Genomic DNA, 19,054 nt, shown 5'->3' with positions numbered 1-19,054 from the left:
GCCTAAAAAATATTTTTTATCTATTTCTTTTGTCTTTTTTTTTTTTTTCTCCCAGGGCTGCACCCATGGCGTAGAGGGATTCCCAGGCTAGGAGTCACATTGGAGCTGTAGCCACTGGCCTATGCCACAGCCACAGCCACAGCCACACCAGATTTGAACCACTTCTGTGATCTACACCATGGCTCATGGCAACTCCACGTCCTTAACCCACTGAGTGAAGCCAGGGATCAAACCCCTGTCCTCATGTATACTAGTCAGATTCATTTCCACTGAGCCACTCCTGAAAAAGTATTTCTGTGATTTATGTCAGAGAATGTTTTGCCTATGTTCTTTCATAGGAATTTTATGGTGTCACGTCTTATATTTAAGTCTTTAAGCCATTTTGAGTTTATTTGTGTGTATGGTGGTGTGAGGGTGTGTTCTGCTTTCATTGATTTTCTTGTGGCTGTCCACCTTTCCCAAAGTCACTTGCTAAAGAAACTGTCTTTTCTCCAGTGTATATTCTTGCCTCCTTGGTTGACGATTAATTGTTGATAGGTTTGTAGGTCTATTTCTGTGCTCTCTTTTCTGTTCCATTAATCCATATATGTTTTTTTTGTGTGCCAATATTATGCTGTTTTGAATTCTGTAGCTTTGTAGTTTGTCCGGAGCCTGGGAGAATTATGCCTCCACTTTTGTTCTTTTTCTTTAGGATTGCTTTGGTAATTCTGAATCTTTTCTGGTTCTATATGAATTTTAGGATTATTTGTTCTATTTGTATGAAAAATGTCTTAGGTAATTTGATAGGGATTGCATTAAATCTGTATGCTTTGGGTAGTAGGGCTGTTTTAACAGCATTGATTGTTCCAATCCAAGGGCATGAGATATCGTCCCACTTCTTTGAATTATCTTCAGTTGCCTTTATCAATGTTTTGTATTTTCCAGGGTATAAGTCTTTCACCACTTTCATCAGGTTTATTCCTAAGTAATTTTTTATGTGATTTTATTTTATTTTTGTTTTTTTCCTTTTTAAAAATTTTGTTGAAGTATAGTTGATTTACATTGTTTTGATAATTTCTGCTATACAGCAAAGTGATTCAGTTATACACACATCCATTCTTTTTCAGATTCTTGTCCCATATATGTTATCATAGAATATTGAGTAGAATTCCCTGTGCTATATATAGCAGGTCCCCGTTGGCCAGTTATCCCATATACCACAGTGTGCGTCTACTGATACTAAACCTCCAGGGCATCCTTTTCGCCCCACCTGTCCCCTCTGGGGACAGTTTGTTTCAAAGTCTGTGAGTCTGTTTTCAAAGTCTATGAGTCTGTTTCTGTTCTGCAGATAAGTTCATTTGCATCCTTTTTTAAGATTCCACGTAGAAGCGATATCATATGATGTTTGTGTTTCACTAACTTCACTTAGAATGATAATCTCTAGGTTCATCCATGTTGCTATTATTCCATTCTTTTTTATGGCTAATATTCCATTATATATATGTACCATATCTTCCTTATCTATTCCTCTGTTGATGGACATTTAAATTGATTCCATGTCTTAGCTACTGTGAATAGTGCTGCAGTGAACACTGGGGTGCATGTTATCTTTTCGAATTATGTTTTTTTCTGAATAGATGCACAGGATTCTGGATTGCTGGATCATATGGTAGTTCTTTTTTAGTTTTTTAAGGAATCTCCATACTGTTTTTCATAGTGGTTGTACCAGTGTACATTCCTACCAGTGTGAGAGGTTTCCCTTTTCTCTACACCCTATCCAGCATTTATTGCTTGTAGACATTTTTTGGGGGGGGGGGGCTTTTTGGCTTTTTGCTATTTCTTGGGCCGCTGCCGCAGCATATGGAGGTTCCCAGGCTAGGGGTCGAATCGGAGCTGTAGCCACCGGCCCACGCCAGAGCCACAGCAACGCAGGATCCGAGCCGCGTCTGCAACCTACACCACAGCTCACGGCAACGCCGGATCGTTAACCCACTGAGCAAGGCCAGGGACCGAACCCGCAACCTCATGGTTCCTAGTCGGATTCGTTAACCACTGCACCACGACGGGAATTCCATTGCTTGTAGACATTTTGACGATGGCCCTTCCGGCTGCTGTAAGGTGGCACCTCATAGTACTTTTGATTTGCATTTCTCTAATAATTCACAATGTTGTACATCTCTTCATGTATTTTTTGGCTATCTGTATGTCTTTGGAGAAATGTTTATTTTGATCTTTTGGCCATTTTTCCATTGGGCTCTTTGTTTTTTTGATATGGAGCTGCGTGAGTTGTTTGTGAATTTGGGAATTAATCCCTTGTAGGTCTCTTTGTTGTAAATATTTTCTCCCATTCTGTGGGTTGTCTTTTTGTTTTGTTTATGGTTTCCTTTGCTGTGCAAAACTTTTAAGTTTAATTAGGTCCTACTGGTTTATTTCAGTTTTTATTTTCATTACTCTAGGAGGTGGATCTGATAAATATTGTTGCACTTTATGTTGAGGAGTGTTCTGCCTGTGTTTTCCTCTAAGAGTTTTATAATATCCAGTATTGTATTTAGGTCTTTAATCCATTTTGAGTTTATTTTTGTGAATGGTATTAGAGAGTGTTCTAATTTCACCCTTACATGTAGCTCTCCAATTTTCCCAGCACCACGTATTAAAAAGACAGTGTTTTCTCCATTGTATATTCTTTTCTCCTTTATCATAGATTAGTTGACCACAGGTGCTTGGGTCTATTTCTGGGCTTTCTATCCTATTCCATAGATCTAGATCTCTGTTTTTGTGCCAGCACCATACTGTTTTGATAACTCTAGCTTTGTAGTATAGTCTGAGGTCAGGGAGCCTGATTCCTCCAGCTCCATTTTTCTTTCTCAGGGTTTCTTTGGCTATTCAAGATATTTTGTATTTTCACACAAATTTAAAAATTTTTTGTTCTAGTCATGTGAAAAATGCCATTGGTAATTTGATAGATTGCATTGAACCTATAGATTGCCTTGGGTAATATAGTCATTTTGATCTAAATGTGTGTCTTTATACCAATACTACATTGTCTTAATAAATGTAACTTTAAATCCTGAAATCAGTTAGTGTAAATCATCCAACTGTTCTTTTTCTGTTTGTTTTGCCTATTCCAAGTCCTTTGCATTTTCATAGAAATGTTAGAATCAGCCCTCCATTTCTATGAACTGCTGGGAATTTGATTGGAATTGTGTTGAACCTATATAATAATTTGCTCAGAATTGACAACTATTTGTCATAAATATGGTACATATCTCCATTTATTTAGATTTTAATTTTTCTCAGCAATACTTTGTAATTTTCAGAGTGTAAGTATTACACATATTTTTCAGATTTATCCATACCATTTCATATTACTTTATACTGTTTTTTTCATTGTAATAATTTTTGTGAGGCAAAATTCACATAATATGAATTTAACCATTTTAAAGTCAATAATTCAGTGGTGTTTAGTACATTCACAATGTTGTGCAGTCTCCAACTTTGTATAGTTTCAAAACATTTTCATTACCTCAAAATAAAATTCATACCCCATAAACAGCTACTTCATATTTCCCCCTCTGCTCAGGTGCTAGAAACAACCAATCTGCCTTCTCTCTTTATGCTTTTCCCTATTCTGAATGTTACATATAAATGGGATCATACACTATGTGATTTTTGGTGTCTGGCTTTAATTAGCAGGATGTTTTGGAGTACTTTAACATGTATCAGTACTTCATTCCACTTTATGGCTGAATAATATTCCATTGTATGCATATACCAGAATTTGTTTATTCATTTAGCCATTGGTAGACATTGAGTTGTTTTCACCTTTTGACTATTGTGAAGGGTGCTCTTATAATTATTCGTATACAAGTATTTGAACACCCAGTTTCAATTCTCTTGGGGTATGTATCTAGGACTAGAATTGGTAGGTAATATGGTTATTCTATGTTTAACTTGTTGAGGAACTGCCAAGCTCTCTTCCACAGTGGCTGTGCTATTTTACATTCCCATAGCAATGTACAAGGATTCTCATTGCTCCAAATCTTCATAGACTCTTTTTTTTTTAAAATTATAGCTATTCAAATAGGAATAAACTGGCATTTCATCATGGTTTGTTGTTGTTGTTGTTTGGTCTTTTGCCTTTTTCTTTTTTTAGGGCCACACTGGCGGCATATGGAGGGTCCCAGGCTAGGGGTCCAATTGGAGCTACAGCTGCTGGCCACAGCCACAGCCACAGCCGCGCCAGATCCAAGCTGCGTCTGTGACCTACATCACAGCTCATGGCAATGCTGGAATCCTTAACCCACTGAGCAAGGCCAGGGATCAAACCTGCAACCTCATGGTTCCTGGTCGGATTCCTTTCCACTACGCCACGACAGGAACTCCTCATCATGGTTTTGATTTGAATTTCACTGATGACTTTTATGATTTTTGAGCATCTTTTCATGTGCTTTTTGTCTGTTTTTATATCTTCTTAGGAGATATACTTAATCAAGTTCTCTGTCTGTTTTTAAACAGGGTTATTGACTTTTGTTGCTAAATTCTTTATGTATTTTTGATACTATTTTATTTTATCTCATTAGTCTTTTTGACCTCACTCAGGGACATGTGGAAGTTCCTAGGCCAGGGGTAGAACCTGTGCCACAGCAGTGTCAATGCTGGATCCTTAATCCTACTGATCTAATTATTCCATCACCGATAGTGAAACTTGGTCATTCTGAAGACAGTACTTTCTAGTGGTCAGTTTTCCAAAGATGTAATGGACTGCCTCAGCAAGTAACAAAAACTTGAAACAGAGTTTTTATTTTTTTATTTTTTCCTTCTTTGGGTATACCTGTGGGATATGGAAATTCCCGGGCCAGCTGTGACCCACGCTGCAGCTGTGGCAATGCCAGATCCTTGATCCACTGCTCTGGGCCAGGAATCAAACCCACATCTCCTCAGTCACCCAAACGACTGCAATCAGATTCATACATAACCCATTATGCCGTGGCAGGAACTCTAAAAGAGTTTTTAAAGCATGGAATGAACTTTTAGGGATGTTATGTATAAATTCCAAATATGTTTGATCATTAGATTACATGCTTTTTGAAGTACTTTCTAAGCCTCAACTTCTGTGATCCTAATTAACTATTGTATTGCTAGAGAATTTTGTATGCCTGTTTCCATCTAATACCTAAATGAAATGGCTTCTTATATTTTTTTCTTAAATTTCTTTTTGTAAATTTCCTCTTAAAATATCTCTTCTGATGTGCACTCTAGTATTTGCACTCTTGGACAAACTTGATAAAGTATATCATTATCAAAATATGTATAGTTTTGTTGTTTCTCTTGTTTTTGTTCTGTAAATATTTTTAAATGTACATATATTCTCTTCTTAATTAGAGTGGACTTTAGGGACAAGGATTGTATCTTGTCCTTCCCTGCCCCCCACAACCTCCTGCCAAAAGATCACAAATACCTAACAAAAATACTGAGCAAATAACATGGGTTCAATTAGTATTACACTTATTAAGAGATGGAATTAATTTTCTTGCACTATGTGCTAGAGATGAGAAAGGCTTAGGTTTGGTATTTTACCGTAACAACAGAAGTGGGAATTTTAAATCAAATTCTAGGGTTGAATCACAAGGAAATGAACCTGTCACTTTTTGCACAATGACAAGGTCAGTGGATCATTAGAATTCCAATGAGTTTGTTAAAAGTTTAAAGAAATATTCATTTACCCTTTTGGGGGTTTGTTTTATTTATTTTTTAATTCCATATATATCATAAATTTTTACTTTTATTTTCTTAAAGCAGTTCTTGGAACACCTCACAGCTTGCCACCTCTGATGAATCCATCCATCTCCCCTGCATTTTTACATTTGAATAAAGCGCATCAGGTATATAAATACCATTAAGCATCAAAAATTTGGAGTGAATGTTTTGTTTGTTCTTAACACTTAAAGTTCTCAAGGAATGAAATGAGTATTTTGTTTTTTAAAAAGATCCTTAGTAATAAATATAGCTACATAAAAACAACTTAAGGAGGAAATCAAATTAAGGTAATCAAATTATCATAGTTATATAGATTTATGGATTCCTATTTTTAGGGCCTTAAGAAGGGAAGAGGTATATTTTGTGGCATATTTTTCTAGAAATAAGTAGCTCAAAACAAATATTCTTATGTGGCCTTTATTATTATTATTATTATTATTATTATTATTTTTATTTTTATTTTTAGCTATTTCTTGGGCCGCTCCCACGGCATATGGAGGTTCCCAGGCTAGGGGTTGAATCAGAGCTGTAGCCACCGGCCTATGCCAGAGCCACAGCAACGTGGGATCCGAGCCGCGTCTGCAACCTACACCACAGCTCACGGCAACGCCAGATCGTTAACTCACTGAGCAAGGGCAGGGATCGAACCCACCACCTCATGGTTCCTAGTTGGATTCGTTAACTACTGTGCCACGACGGGAATTCCCTCTTACCTGGTTTTTAAAAAGTATAAGAAAGAAAAAATAAATGAGCAATAACTCCATTCTTAAAATTTTGGGTTTTTTTAAAAATTTTTTTATTTTTAGGGCCACACCCGCAGCATATGGAGGTTCCTGGGCTAGGGTCCGGTTGGAGCTACAGCTGCTGACCTATGCCACAGCCACGGCAACACAGGATCCAAACTGCATCTGTGACCTACGTCACAGCTTACAGCAATGCTGGATCCTTAACCCACTGAGCAAGGCCAGGAATCAAACCTGCAACCTCATGGTTCCTAGTCAGATTCGTTTCCTCTGTGCCATGATGGGAACTCCAAAATTTAACCAATGTTATGAAAAATAACATATATATTTCTGAGAGTAAAAATATTTTCTTGGAGTTTCCTGGTGACTCAGTGGGTTAAGGATCTGACATTGTCACTGCTGTGGCTAGGGTCACTGTTGTGGCACTTGTTCAGTCCCTGGGCTGGTATTTCTGCATGCTGTGGGCATGACCAAGAAATATGTGTTTTGTTTTACCTTTTTCAGATAAGTAATTTAAAACATGTTTCTGTATATAAATATTCATAATATTGGAGATAAACATTACATACTAATTTCAAGTACTGTTTAAGTCTGTATCTACCTAAAAATGTAATTATGAATCAAACCTAATATATAATAGGTGGTTGTTGAGGGTTGAATGAATGAATGTCTATTCCTAAACTGAGCTTTTTAAGGAAAAGGCCTATTGTTGTTTATTTATTTTTCATTCTTAGAATCTAACCTAGGACCTTGTAGCGTCTTTATGCCTTCATTTACTCAACATATCTTATGGAATATCTAACATGTACTAGACACTGTGCTGGTCATTTAGACCATAGCACTGAACAAAATATTCATAGTCCCTCTTCTTAGAGAATTTCAGCAAATCGAGAAAACTAACATGAAACAATTAATTACAGTAAGGTTTAAATTGATATGAAAGGGGCATCCAGAGCATTGACTATAATCCTTTTATTTTAAAATAAAGACCAAACTGCTTAATTTTGCCTTCAGGGCCTATGCAAGCTGGCCTCTCCTGCCTCTCATGTTCCTTGGGTGTCATTGTCCCTGCTGTGGGGAACTGCCTTGGTCCTTGAAGCACTTTCTTCTCTTCTTCTTCGGTCTTTGGTCATGCTGTCACTTCTGCCTGGAATGCTCCCACCCAACACCAGCTAGTTCCCCCAGGCCCTCACCTAGTTATTTCTCAGCAGCCGTAGCTCGCTGTGCAAGAGTTAGCTCCTCAGGGAAACCTTTCTTAAATTTACCACCCTACATCAGGTTCCACCACTGTTTGTTCTCATAGCTCCTTGCATTTTTCCTTCATACACTCATCACCATTTGTAATTATATGTTTTTTATAATTAATTAACACCTCCTTTCCTCAGGGGACTATAAGATCCAGGAGGGCAAACCATACGGTGGTATTTCTCCCTATGTAGCACAGTGCCTGGGACATAGAAGTGCTCAATAAATCTTTGTTGAATGACTAAGCGAATAAATAAATGGTTGAATGACACTCACATCAAAGCCAGAAAGGGGTAAGGAGAGGGAAAGAAGGATGAAAGAAAAGCGGGAGGCCATATGGAATTAGTTTCACGACTGTAGGTCACATTTTTGTCTTATTGAAAGAATTAATTAATGTTGCCTATAGTTGGAAAGTAGGATATTAAGAAGATGTTGGTTTTGCTCAGATCAACTGGGGACTTGAACTGGGGACTTTTGAAGGTAGTTCTTCAAAATTAAACTAACAATGTTTTATCATTTTTACAGAGCTCACTTATGGGTAATACTTCTAATTTATTTCTTCAGAATCTTTCTACTGTACCATTGGCACAGCAACAGTTAATGAAGTTTGAGAAAATTCATACTAATAATGTAAGTATGGAGTTATTTTTTTCTTTTAAGATGTGTTTGTGCCTTTTCTATAGTGAGGCTGTGGATCAGATTGTTGATGAATTTTCACCTGGGTAGCTTTTTTTAAATTAGGGTCTGTTTTGCTACCATGAGCCAAAGTCTTCTTTTCTTCTTTTGCAGAAACCGGGCTTACTTGGCGACCCCCCAGCTATGGTTCTTCATACTGCCGTAGGGATAGGGTCACCGCTCCCGTTGAAAACAGAGTTGGGCCATCTTGGAGAAGCACATAAAAGTAAATGATATGTGTTTGCTTAGAAGTCAGTAAACAATTAAATTGGAGATTTAAAGATAGTTTATCTGTAATCTGTATCTGCTTTCATTTAAAGGAAGATCAGATGTGAGTTTTATTCAGTCATTTAAAATTTCAAGAGCCCCCTTGGCTTTTCTGTTTTTAGTATTAGAATACTATTGATAAGCTATTGATAGATTTGCTTACACACCAAGATAAGACTTTCCCTGTTGGATACGCTTTAATATTTGATGAAGGTTTGGAGTTCCCGTCGTGGCGCAGTGGTTAACGAATCCGACTAGGAACCATGAGGTGGTAGGTTCGATCCCTGCCCTTGCTCAGTGGGTTAACGATCCGGCGTTGCTGTGAGCTGTGGTGTAGGTTGCAGACGCGGCTCGGATCCCGAGTTGCTGTGGCTCTGGCGTAGGCCAGTGGCTACAGCTCCAATTTGACCCCTAGCCTGGGAACCTCCATATGCCGCGGGGGCGGCCCAAGAAATAGCAAAAAGACAAAAAAAAAAAAAAAAAAAAAAAAAAAATTTGATGAAAGTTCACAGCAGCATGAGGCAGAGACGTAGATCCATTTGAGACTGACCTGCTGCCCACTGGGCTTATAATGCGGTACATAGGGATCTATTTAATTTTTGTCTGGATAAGAAACCCTTAGTCGGAGTTCCCGTCGTGGCGCAGTGGTTAATGAATCCGACTAGGAACCATGAGGTTGCGGGTTCGGTCCCTGCCCTTGCTCAGTGGGTTGACGATCTGGCGTTGCCGTGAGCTGTGGTGTAGGTTGCAGACGCGGCTCGGATCCCGAGTTGCTGTGGCTCTGGTGTAGGCCGGTGGCTACAGCTCTGATTCAACCCCTAGCCTGGGAACCTCCATATGCCGCGGGAGCGGCCCAAGAAATAGCAACAACAACAACAACAACAACAACAAAAAAAAAAAAAAAAAAAAAAAAAAAGAAACCCTTAGTCTTTATTGAGAAATACCTGGTAATTGTAAATCTAAGGTTGGATTATTTATTTGCATTGTTTTTTAATATGTGAGCTCTATATTAGTGATAGAAGAAAAATAGTAAATGTGTACTATGTACTTCTAAAAACATGACAAATTTAAACAAAAACAGAATCACTGTTTTTCTTTTTAGAACAATAGAAGCAAGGTGGTTTACCAAGATTTCTTATTTGAATGTGATTTTGAAAGACACGTTCAGTTTGAAGTTTAATTGAAATTTGTTTGAAGTGAGCATGTTGCGGGAAAAAAAAAGAGAAAGGCCACCAGTGATTTAAAAAAAAAAAAATGTGGAGTTCCTGTCGTGGCGCAGTGGTTAACGAATCCGACTAGGAACCATGAGGTTGCGGGTTCGGTCCCTGCCTTTGCTCAGTGGGTTAACGATCCGGCGTTGCCGTGAGCTGTGGTGTAGGTTGCAGACGCGGCTCGGATCCCACGTTGCGGTGGCTCTGGTGTAGGCCGGTGGCTACAGCTCCGATTCAACCCCTAGCCTGGGAACCTCCATATGCCGTGGGAGCGGCCCAAGAAATAGCAACAACAACAACAACAACAAAAAGACAAAAAAAAAAATGTCAGGAGTTCCCGTCATGGCTCAATGGTTAATGAATCCGACTAGGAACCGTGAGGTTGCGGGTTCGATCCCTGGCCTTGCTCAGTGGGTTAAGGATCCGGCATTGCCATGAGCTGTGGTGTAGGTCGCAGATGTGGCTCGGATCCCTTATTGCGGTGGCTCTGGTGTAGACTGGTGGCTACAGCTCTGATTAGACCCCTAGCCTGGGAACCTCCAGATGCCGAGGGAGTGGCCCTAGAAAAGGCAAAAAGACAAAAAAAAAAAAAAAAAGAAGTCAATTAAATATGGGTAGCATTTTTAGTCTCTTGTACATAAAACCAACTAGTGAAATCATCAAATAATCAATTCAAATTATGGGAGTTGACTGGGCACAAGTTAAACCAGAATATAGAATAGTATAGAAATCTTTATGGTGTGATGAGATCTGCCCTAAAAATTAAATTTTGTATGCCTAAAAGCTTATGCAGATATTTATTATTTGTTTTGGATTAAATAGCCATTTGCTTTATCATTGCTGCCTTAAGAACACTGAAAATTTAGTGTCCAAATAAATATATCACGAAAGGACAGAACTGAGAATCTATCTCTAAATATTTAGTACTAAAAATAATTTAAGAAGCTTGTTTAGTGAATTTTAAAGTATAACTTTGATTTAATGAAAAAGTAGTTATCAAAACTAGTTTTCTTCGCTTAATTTTGACCTGTAGATTTTTTTAAAAAGGGAATGATTTAGAATTTTCCTATTAAAACTTTATTTCTTGTTATTCCGTGTAAATAAAAATATAAAACTTTCATGTGTTAAACTTTCAGTTGGTGTTTGTCTATTCACAAATATTGATGTTTATTTATTTATTTTTTCTTTTTTGTCTTTCCCAGGGCCACATCCACGGCATATAGAGGTTCCCAGGCTAGGGGTCTAATCCGAGCTCTAGCTGCCAGCCTACACCACAGCCACAACAACACAGGATCCGAGCTGCATTTGCAGCCTACACCACAACTCATGGCAACGCCGGATCCTTAACCCACTGAGCGAGGCCTGGGATGGAACCCGCAACCTCTTGGTTCCCAGTCAGATTCGTTAACCACTGAGCCACGATAGGAACTCCTTGATGTTTTTTTAAACCAGCAGTGTGCTGATGTTTCTGTGGGTTAAAAGGAAAAAGTCTTGTAGAATTTGTGTGTTTCCATGGGTAAACATGGCTGATTTCAGGTTACCCCTGTGAAGACATTAAAACTTAAGAGCTAGGAAGAGATAGTACAATTGACTCATGAGCTGGTACAAGCTGGCTGACTAAATTTATCATTGGGTTTAATCTACCTTTATTAATTTTTGAGTGTCAGAGACTTATTTAAACACTTGACTCACTTAATTGTTCCTTCCAAATATGGAAGCAGGCAAATGACAATGATTGGGCATTTAAAGAAAGGCACTGATATAACTTAAATGCCAAAAAAATTTTGCTCTGAACTTCTAAGATATACAATTAAAACTTGGAACTATAAACTCTAATATCCTTGAGATTATCCTAGAAGTTATTGAAAATAGTAAAAGCATGAACACTATTAGAGGTTTTCATTTTTCCTACTAACTTACAACCTCTAACCTCACCTTTTAAATTTAACTATTCTCTGGTAGGTAAAAAATAGATTCCTGCACACTTTCCCTGTAACATACCTAATCAAGAGGACTGTTGTGAATAAGCCTTGTCTAACCAATACTTCTTGCGTTTGTGGTTCTACAGCATCTAATCTGATTCCAACCCAAACAACTGTAACACCTGGCATGGGCTTGTTACCCTTCCTTCCAAATCAGCACGTGGCTGGACAGACTGGGCCAGGCCCTGGGAACACTCAGGACAAACAACCAGCCGTGGTGGGGTTGGCAGAAGGAAGTCTCTCAGGATCACAGGCTTATCTTCAGAACTTTCCAAACCTTACTGCTGGAGGCTTGCTCATGGGACATCATAAGCAACAACAAAGTCAGACACAAAGCACAGAGGTAAGTTCAGGGGTAAGAAAACTCTGTGTGCGTGTGTGTGAGAGAGAGTGTGTGAGTGTGTGTGCATGCATACACATGCATATATATATGCACACGTAATATATGTGTATACTACATGTATGTATATGCTGCAGGGAAATATATATTTCTTTTAAACTATATCTTAAATGAAATTATTCTAATTCTAGAGTAATCTAATTTTTGGTTATTTTACAGGTGGTATAATTTATAAAGTATTGAACAATCTTTATTTTTAAATTTCTTTTTTTCTTCTTCTTTTTGTTTTGCTTTTTCATTTTTTAGGGCCTCACGTGTAGCCTATGGAAGTTCCTGGACTAGGGCTCAAATCAGAGCTACAGCTGCCAGCTGATGCTGCAGCCATAGCAACATGGGATCCGAGCCATATCTGTGACCTACACTACAGCTCATGGCAATACCAGATCCTTAACCCACTGAGCGAGGCCAGGGATCGAACCTGCTTCCTGATGGATACTAGTCGGGCTCGTTACTGCTGAGCCACAACGGCAAACTCCTGTTTTTAAATTTCAAAGGACGTTGATAATATACTTAAAGTATATAAATATGGATTACAAAATAGATAATCCCTACAATATGTTGATGGCATGATGAATTTCTCAGAAGGAAATATTGGACTCTAAAAAAATCTATTATAAACAAAAATCCATCCTTTAGTAAGTTGTGCCAAATGATGTTTGAGATTATTAATTACTTGAAAGTTTGTCTGTAAATAATTTGTATAAAATGAGTTTTTAAACTCTTATAAAATATTTAAATATGAATTCTTTATTCCTATGTATTTGCTTTTATAAAAATTTTGAGATGTACATAGTTTTCATATATAATTTTTTTTAGGGTGGCACCTGTGGCATATGGAAGTTCCCACCCAGGCTAGGGGTCAAATCAGAGCAGCAGCTGCTGGCCTACACCACAGGAATGCGAGATTCTTAACTCCCTGAGCAGGGCCAGCGATTAAACCCACGTCTCATGGATACTACCCAGGTTTTTACCACTCTGAGCCACAATGGGAACTCGCTCAAATATAAAGTAATTTAAATTCAAAATTTTGTGGTTTGGAAAAGCATGAATGTACCATTTAATACCCAATTTTACAATGATATTATTTAGAAGGCTTTCTCAGTAAATAATAATAATGTTCTTTAAAATAGACTAATTTTTTCCTATCTTAAATGTATATTCTATAGGTAATTAAGGTATTATTTCAACATTTAAATAAGGTAGAACAAATTCGATTTTATCTGAAAAATTTCAAAGCCAGTTATTAATCTCTGGTCTTTTCAAAAGAATCTAATCTCAAATTTAATTCTGGAGGTTTTTACCCAATATTTTATTGGTTCATAAACTGCTAATATTTGTAAATGCTATAAGTGGTAGGTAAAATAAAGTATATTTAGTTTTTTTATCTGTACCCCAAAATGCCCTTTGGGGAATTTCCACTGTGGCTCAGCAGGTTACACACCTGACCAGTATCCATGAAGATGCAGGTTGGATCCCTGTCCCCGCTCAGTGGGTTGAGGATCCTGTGCTGCTGTGGCTGTGGTGTAGGCTGGCAGCTGCAGCTCTGATGCAACCCGTAGCCTGGGAACTTCCATATGCCCCACCTGTCCTTTGGTTTATAAGGGGCATGTGAGGGGAACAATTCTTATAGTTGGCCATATTCAAATGGCCAAATAATAATATTGGCTTTATAAGAAGTTTTGGTGTCACCTGGCCAATAGCAGGAGGTATGAATAGAATGCCTTACACGTGTACATTGTAAGGCCTTGTAATGTAAGTGGAATGATACTTGTACATTGAGAAAGCTAAGGTGGTTCTTCATAGAATGAATTTTAAAAACTTATCTGTACTATTAATTGCTTGAGTTAATTGACAGAAGTTCAAACTCACGTGAATAGTCTTTGCACAGACTCATCGAAAGCACTAGTCTTTTGAAAAACTGAACTTGAGGTGATTCACAAAATGGGCAAATGAGAATGTATTTGGAAGAAGACAGCTGAAGTGGGGCCAGACCTGGAAAACAAGTCCTTTGAAGAAGAATTGAAGGAAATAGATAAATAGAACTTGGCAAAAGTTGACTAGCTGACATTTAATTTGACTTTTTTTTTTTTTTTTTGTCTTTTCTAGGGCCCCTCCCGTGGCATATGGAGGTTCCCAGGTTTGGGGTTGAATCGGAGCTGTAGCCATCGGCCTACACCAGAGCCACATCAACGCGGAATCTGAGCCGCGTCTGCGACCTACACCACAGCTCACGGCAACGCCAGATCCTTAACCCACTGAGCAAGGCCATGGATCGAACCCGCAACCTCATGGTTCCTAGTCGGATTCGTTAACCACTGAGCCACAATAGGAACTCCCTTAATTTGACGTGAAAAAAAAAAAATTTACAGACTAATCTAGTGAGGTGGTATTTTATGTTTCTCTGGTGAGCAGAACTAGTCCAATAAGTATGACTATACAATAAAGAAGATTTAAGCTTAATATAATGAAGAATAATTAAAGTTTTCAAACAAAGAAAACGTTTGACACTATTACAAATATGCGATTATATGGGAGTTCTCGTTGTGGCTCAATGGTAATAAACCCAACTAGTATCCATGAGGATGCAGGTTCGATCCCTGGCCTCCCTCAGTGGGTTAAGGATCCGGCATTGCCATGACCTGTGGTGTAGTGGCAGATGTGGCTCGGATCCTGCATTGCTGTGACTGTGGTGTAGGCCACCAGCTGTATCTCCATTTCAACCCCTAGCCCTAAGAACCTCCACATGCAGCAGGTGTGACCCTTAAAAGACACCCCCCCCACACACACAAATATGTGATTGTCATATCTCTGAAAACAGTTAAGCAGATTCCAGGTGAACAGCTGTACTGATTGTTGTACAGATTGTTGTAGAAGTGATTCTTCATTCCTGACAATAGGGGTTTGGACCAAATAACTTTCCAAGTATATTTTGCAGGTATACAGCAAGATTGAGAACTTTGTCAAACAGCTGGTTAAACTTGGCTTTAGATTTTTAGACCTTTATCTTTGATATTAGGTTGACCAGCGATTCAAGGTTCTGTCTTTTTTTGTCAGAATCACCAACGGAGTTTAAAAAAAAAAAAAAGAAGAAGAGAGCTGGGCTCTTAACTCCCTCTGCCCTGAAAATTTGATTCATAGAGATAGGAGTGAGATCTGAGTTTTAAGTGTAAAATGCTGTGGCCTTAAGTGCATCGTTTTTCACCGATCACTACTGTCCATCTCTGGGACTTTGTCACCATCCGTCACTGCAGCATTATACCCCTTCAGCAGCTCTCTATTTTCCCTTCTCCCAAGCCCCCAATAAATGCTCTTTACTTTCTGTCTCTAGAATTTGACTATTATAGGTGGAAGGATACAATTTTTGTCCTTTGTATCTTATTCCTGTCATGATAATGTCTTCAAGGATCAGCCATGTTGTTGTAATGTGTAGTGTATTGGAACATCCTCTTTTTTTTAATGCTGAATAATATTCTATTGATTTATATACCACATTTCATTTATTTATTAATGATAGACATTTGGGTTGTTTCCATCTTTGGGGTCTTGTAAATAATTCTGCTGTGAACATTGATACATTGACATCTGTTTGAATCCCCGCTTTCAGTTCTTTTGGATATTTACCCAGAAGTGGAACAGCTGGATCATACGGTAAATCTGTATTTTATTTTTTAAGGAGCTGCCATTCTATTTTCTACAGCAGCTGTACTCTTTACATTCCCACCAGCAAAGCATGAAGGTTTCAGTTTCTCCACATCCTCACAAACGTCATGTCTCATTGTGGTTTGGGATTTGCATTTCCCTGTTGATGAGTGATGTTAAGCACCTTTTCATTTATCTGTTGGTCACCTAGTGTCTTTGTAAAAACGTCTATTCAGAGTCTTTGCCCATTTTTTTAATTGGGTTATTTTCTTTATTATTGAGTCATATGAGCTCCTTAATTATTTTGGGTATTAACTTCTCAGATATACAGTTTGCAATATATTCTTCCATTCCCTAGATTGCCTTTAATTTTGTTTATTAATGATTTCCTTTGCTGTAGAGAAGCTGTTTAGTTTCACCTTCTTTTTTTAGCACTTGATTATTTTGGCTTTTGTTGTCTGTGTTTTTGATGTCATATCCAAAAAATGATTAATAAGACCAATGTCAGGTAACTTTTCCCCTATATTTTTTCCTAGTTGTATGGTTTCAGGTTTCTTATATTTAAATCTTTAATCCAATTTGAATATATTTTTGTGTATGGTGTAAAGTCATAACCCAATCTCTTTTTTCCCCATGTGGACATATAATTTTCTTAGCACCATTTATTAAAGATACTATCCTTTACTCATTGTGTATTCTTGGTACCCTTTTCAAATACTAGTTGGCCACCTATATATGGCTTTACTTCTGGATTCTCTGTTCTTTTCATTGGTCATTATGTCTGGGTTTTGTCAGTACCATACTGTTTTGGTTACTATAGCTTTGTAATATAGCTTGGAACCAAGAAGTGTGATGCCTCCAGCTTTGTACTTTTCCTCAAGATTGCTTTTGGCTATTATGTGGATTTGGTTCCACATAAATTTTAAGATTGTTTGTTCTATTTTTGTGAAGAGTGCCATTGAAATCTTAACAGGGATTGCATTTAATCTGTAAATTGCTTTGGGCCATATGGGCATTTTAACAATACTAATTCTTCACATCCATGAACTCAGCATGTCTTTCCAACTATTTGTGTTAATTTTCAGTTTCTTTTATCACTGTCTTACAGATTTTCAGTATACAGAGCTTTCATCTTCTTGGCTAAATGTATGCCTAAATATTTTATTTTTGGTGGTATTATAACTGGGACTAGTTTCTTACCTTTTTTTGAATAGTTCATTGTTACTATATAGAAGTGCAACAAACAGATGATTTAATTTCTTCTTTTATGATTTAGATGCCTTTTATTTCTTTTTGTTACCTAATTGCTCTGGCTAGGACTTCCACAACTGTGCTGAATAGAAGTGATGAGAGTGGGCATCCTTATCTTGTTCTTAATCATAGAGGAAAAGCTTATGATGTTAGCTATGGTTATGTCCTTTGTATATGATTTTTATTATGTTGAGGTACATAGGTTCCCTCTGCACCCAGTTTATTAAGAGTTTTCATTGTAAGATGGTGTTGAATTTTGTTCAGTGTTTTTCTACATCTGTCGAAACAACTATATGGTTTTCATCCTTTATTCTGTTAAAGTGGTGTATCACTTTTATTAATTTGCTTGTGTTGAGCCACCCTTGCATCCCAAAGATAAATCCCACTTGATTGTGGTATACAGTCCTTTTAATGTGTTGTTTAATTCAGACTGGTAGTATTTCATTTAGGGTTGCTAGGATTTTGTTGAGGATTTTTGAATCTATGTTCAAGGGGGATATTGGCCTGTAGCTTTCTGGTCATATTTTTGTCTGGCTTTGGTAGGAGGGAAAAATGCTGGCCTTGTAAAATAGGTTAGAAAGTATTCCTTCCTCTTCAATTTTTGGGAAAACTTTCAGAAGAATTGATGTTAATTCTTCTTTGAATATTTGGTGGACTTCGCCAGTGAAGCCAACCTGATCCTGGGGTTTTCATTGTTGTCAGCTGTTTGATTACTCCTCACTCATTCTTGGTTTGTTCATATTTTCTGTTTCTTCTTATTCCTCTTCTTCTCTTCCTCCTTCCCCCTCCTCCCCGCTTCTTCTCTTCTCCTCCTACTCCCCCTCTTCTTTCTCTCCTCTTCTTCTCTTCCCCCTCCTCCTCCTCCTTCTCCTTTTTTTTTTTTTTAAACATGTGGACACACCTGCAGCATATGGAAGTCCTGGACCAGGGATCAAACCAGATCAAACTCCTGTTAGGAGTACGGAAATCATTTCAGAGATTGTTCTCGCTACAGTGGTATGAAACTAGAAAACAACACTGTCACTGCAGAGACAATGCCAAGTAGTTATGATGTGAGCCACAGGAGAAGCTCTTCTGTTTCTTCTTGATTCAGCCTTGGCAGGCTGTACATTTCTAGGAATTTATCCATTTCTTTCTAGGTTATGCAATTTGTTGGCATACATTTGTTGATAATAGTCTTTTATGATTCTTTGTATTTCTGTGGTATCAGTTATAATGTCTCCCCTTTCATTTATAAATGCATTTGACCCTTAAATAAAAGAGTTTAGGGACACTGACCCCTGAGCAGTCAAAAATTCACATATTGGAGTTCCCATCATGGCTCAGTGGAAACGAATCCCTGAGGCCACAGTTCTATCCCTGGCCTCGCTCAGTGGGTAAGGATCTGGCACTGCTGTGGCTGTGGTGTAGGCCAGCAGCTGTAACTCCCATTCGACCCCTAGTTGGGGACCTCCATATTGCCGCAAGTACGGCCCTAAAAGACAAAAAAAAAAACAAAAAAAAAAACTGTGTCTCAAAAACAAAGAAATTGACAAACGACTGACTCAAGGGCAGGAAGCTGAAATAGTTTGCATAGAATCAAGACCCTTATTCTTTTGATTCTACAAGTTATGATCTTTAATTGAAAATAAACTTTTCCCCATACTTAATTTAAATATCTGTAAAATTAAAATACAGGTACTATGTTTATTGAAAAAAAATCCATGTATGAGTAGACTTGCACAGTTCAAAATCTTGTTCAGGGGTCAATTGTATTTACTTGAGTCCTTTCTTTTTCTTTTGGTTAGTGTAGCTAAACTTCTCCACTTTATCTTTTCAAAACACCTACACTTAATTTCATTGATCTGTCTTTATAATGTTATTTCATTGATTTCTGCTCTAATCTTTAGTATTTCCTTTCTTCTG

The 19,054-nt window shown here is 37.8% G+C and overlaps 1 protein-coding gene across 17 annotated transcripts in view; it reads left to right on the top strand.

Annotated features, from left to right (window-relative positions):
• RAVER2 (ribonucleoprotein, PTB binding 2) overlaps positions 1-19,054 on the top strand; it is a 127,615-nt gene that overhangs the window by 64,244 nt on the left and 44,317 nt on the right. For 7 of the 17 annotated variants that reach the window (XM_084964806.1, XM_084964812.1, XM_084964813.1 and 4 more), the window contains 4 exons: positions 5,776-5,861; positions 8,250-8,354; positions 8,514-8,625; positions 11,946-12,202. In XM_084964806.1, coding sequence (XP_084820932.1) covers positions 5,776-5,861; positions 8,250-8,354; positions 8,514-8,625; positions 11,946-12,202 — 560 coding nt within the window. The remainder of the gene's footprint in view (positions 1-5,775; positions 5,862-8,249; positions 8,355-8,513; positions 8,626-11,945; positions 12,203-19,054) is intronic. The other 10 variants (XM_084964807.1, XM_084964815.1, XM_084964814.1 and 7 more) reach the window with 3 other exon arrangements.

This window comes from Sus scrofa, chromosome 6, assembly GCF_054392235.1.
Source record: "Sus scrofa isolate SSC_HxYL_T2T_F1_AM1 chromosome 6, Sscrofa_HxYL_maternal_Yorkshire_Landrace_v2.0, whole genome shotgun sequence".
Classification (NCBI taxonomy): domain Eukaryota; kingdom Metazoa; phylum Chordata; class Mammalia; order Artiodactyla; family Suidae; genus Sus; species Sus scrofa.
This window is presented reverse-complemented; position numbering and strand designations above follow the sequence as displayed.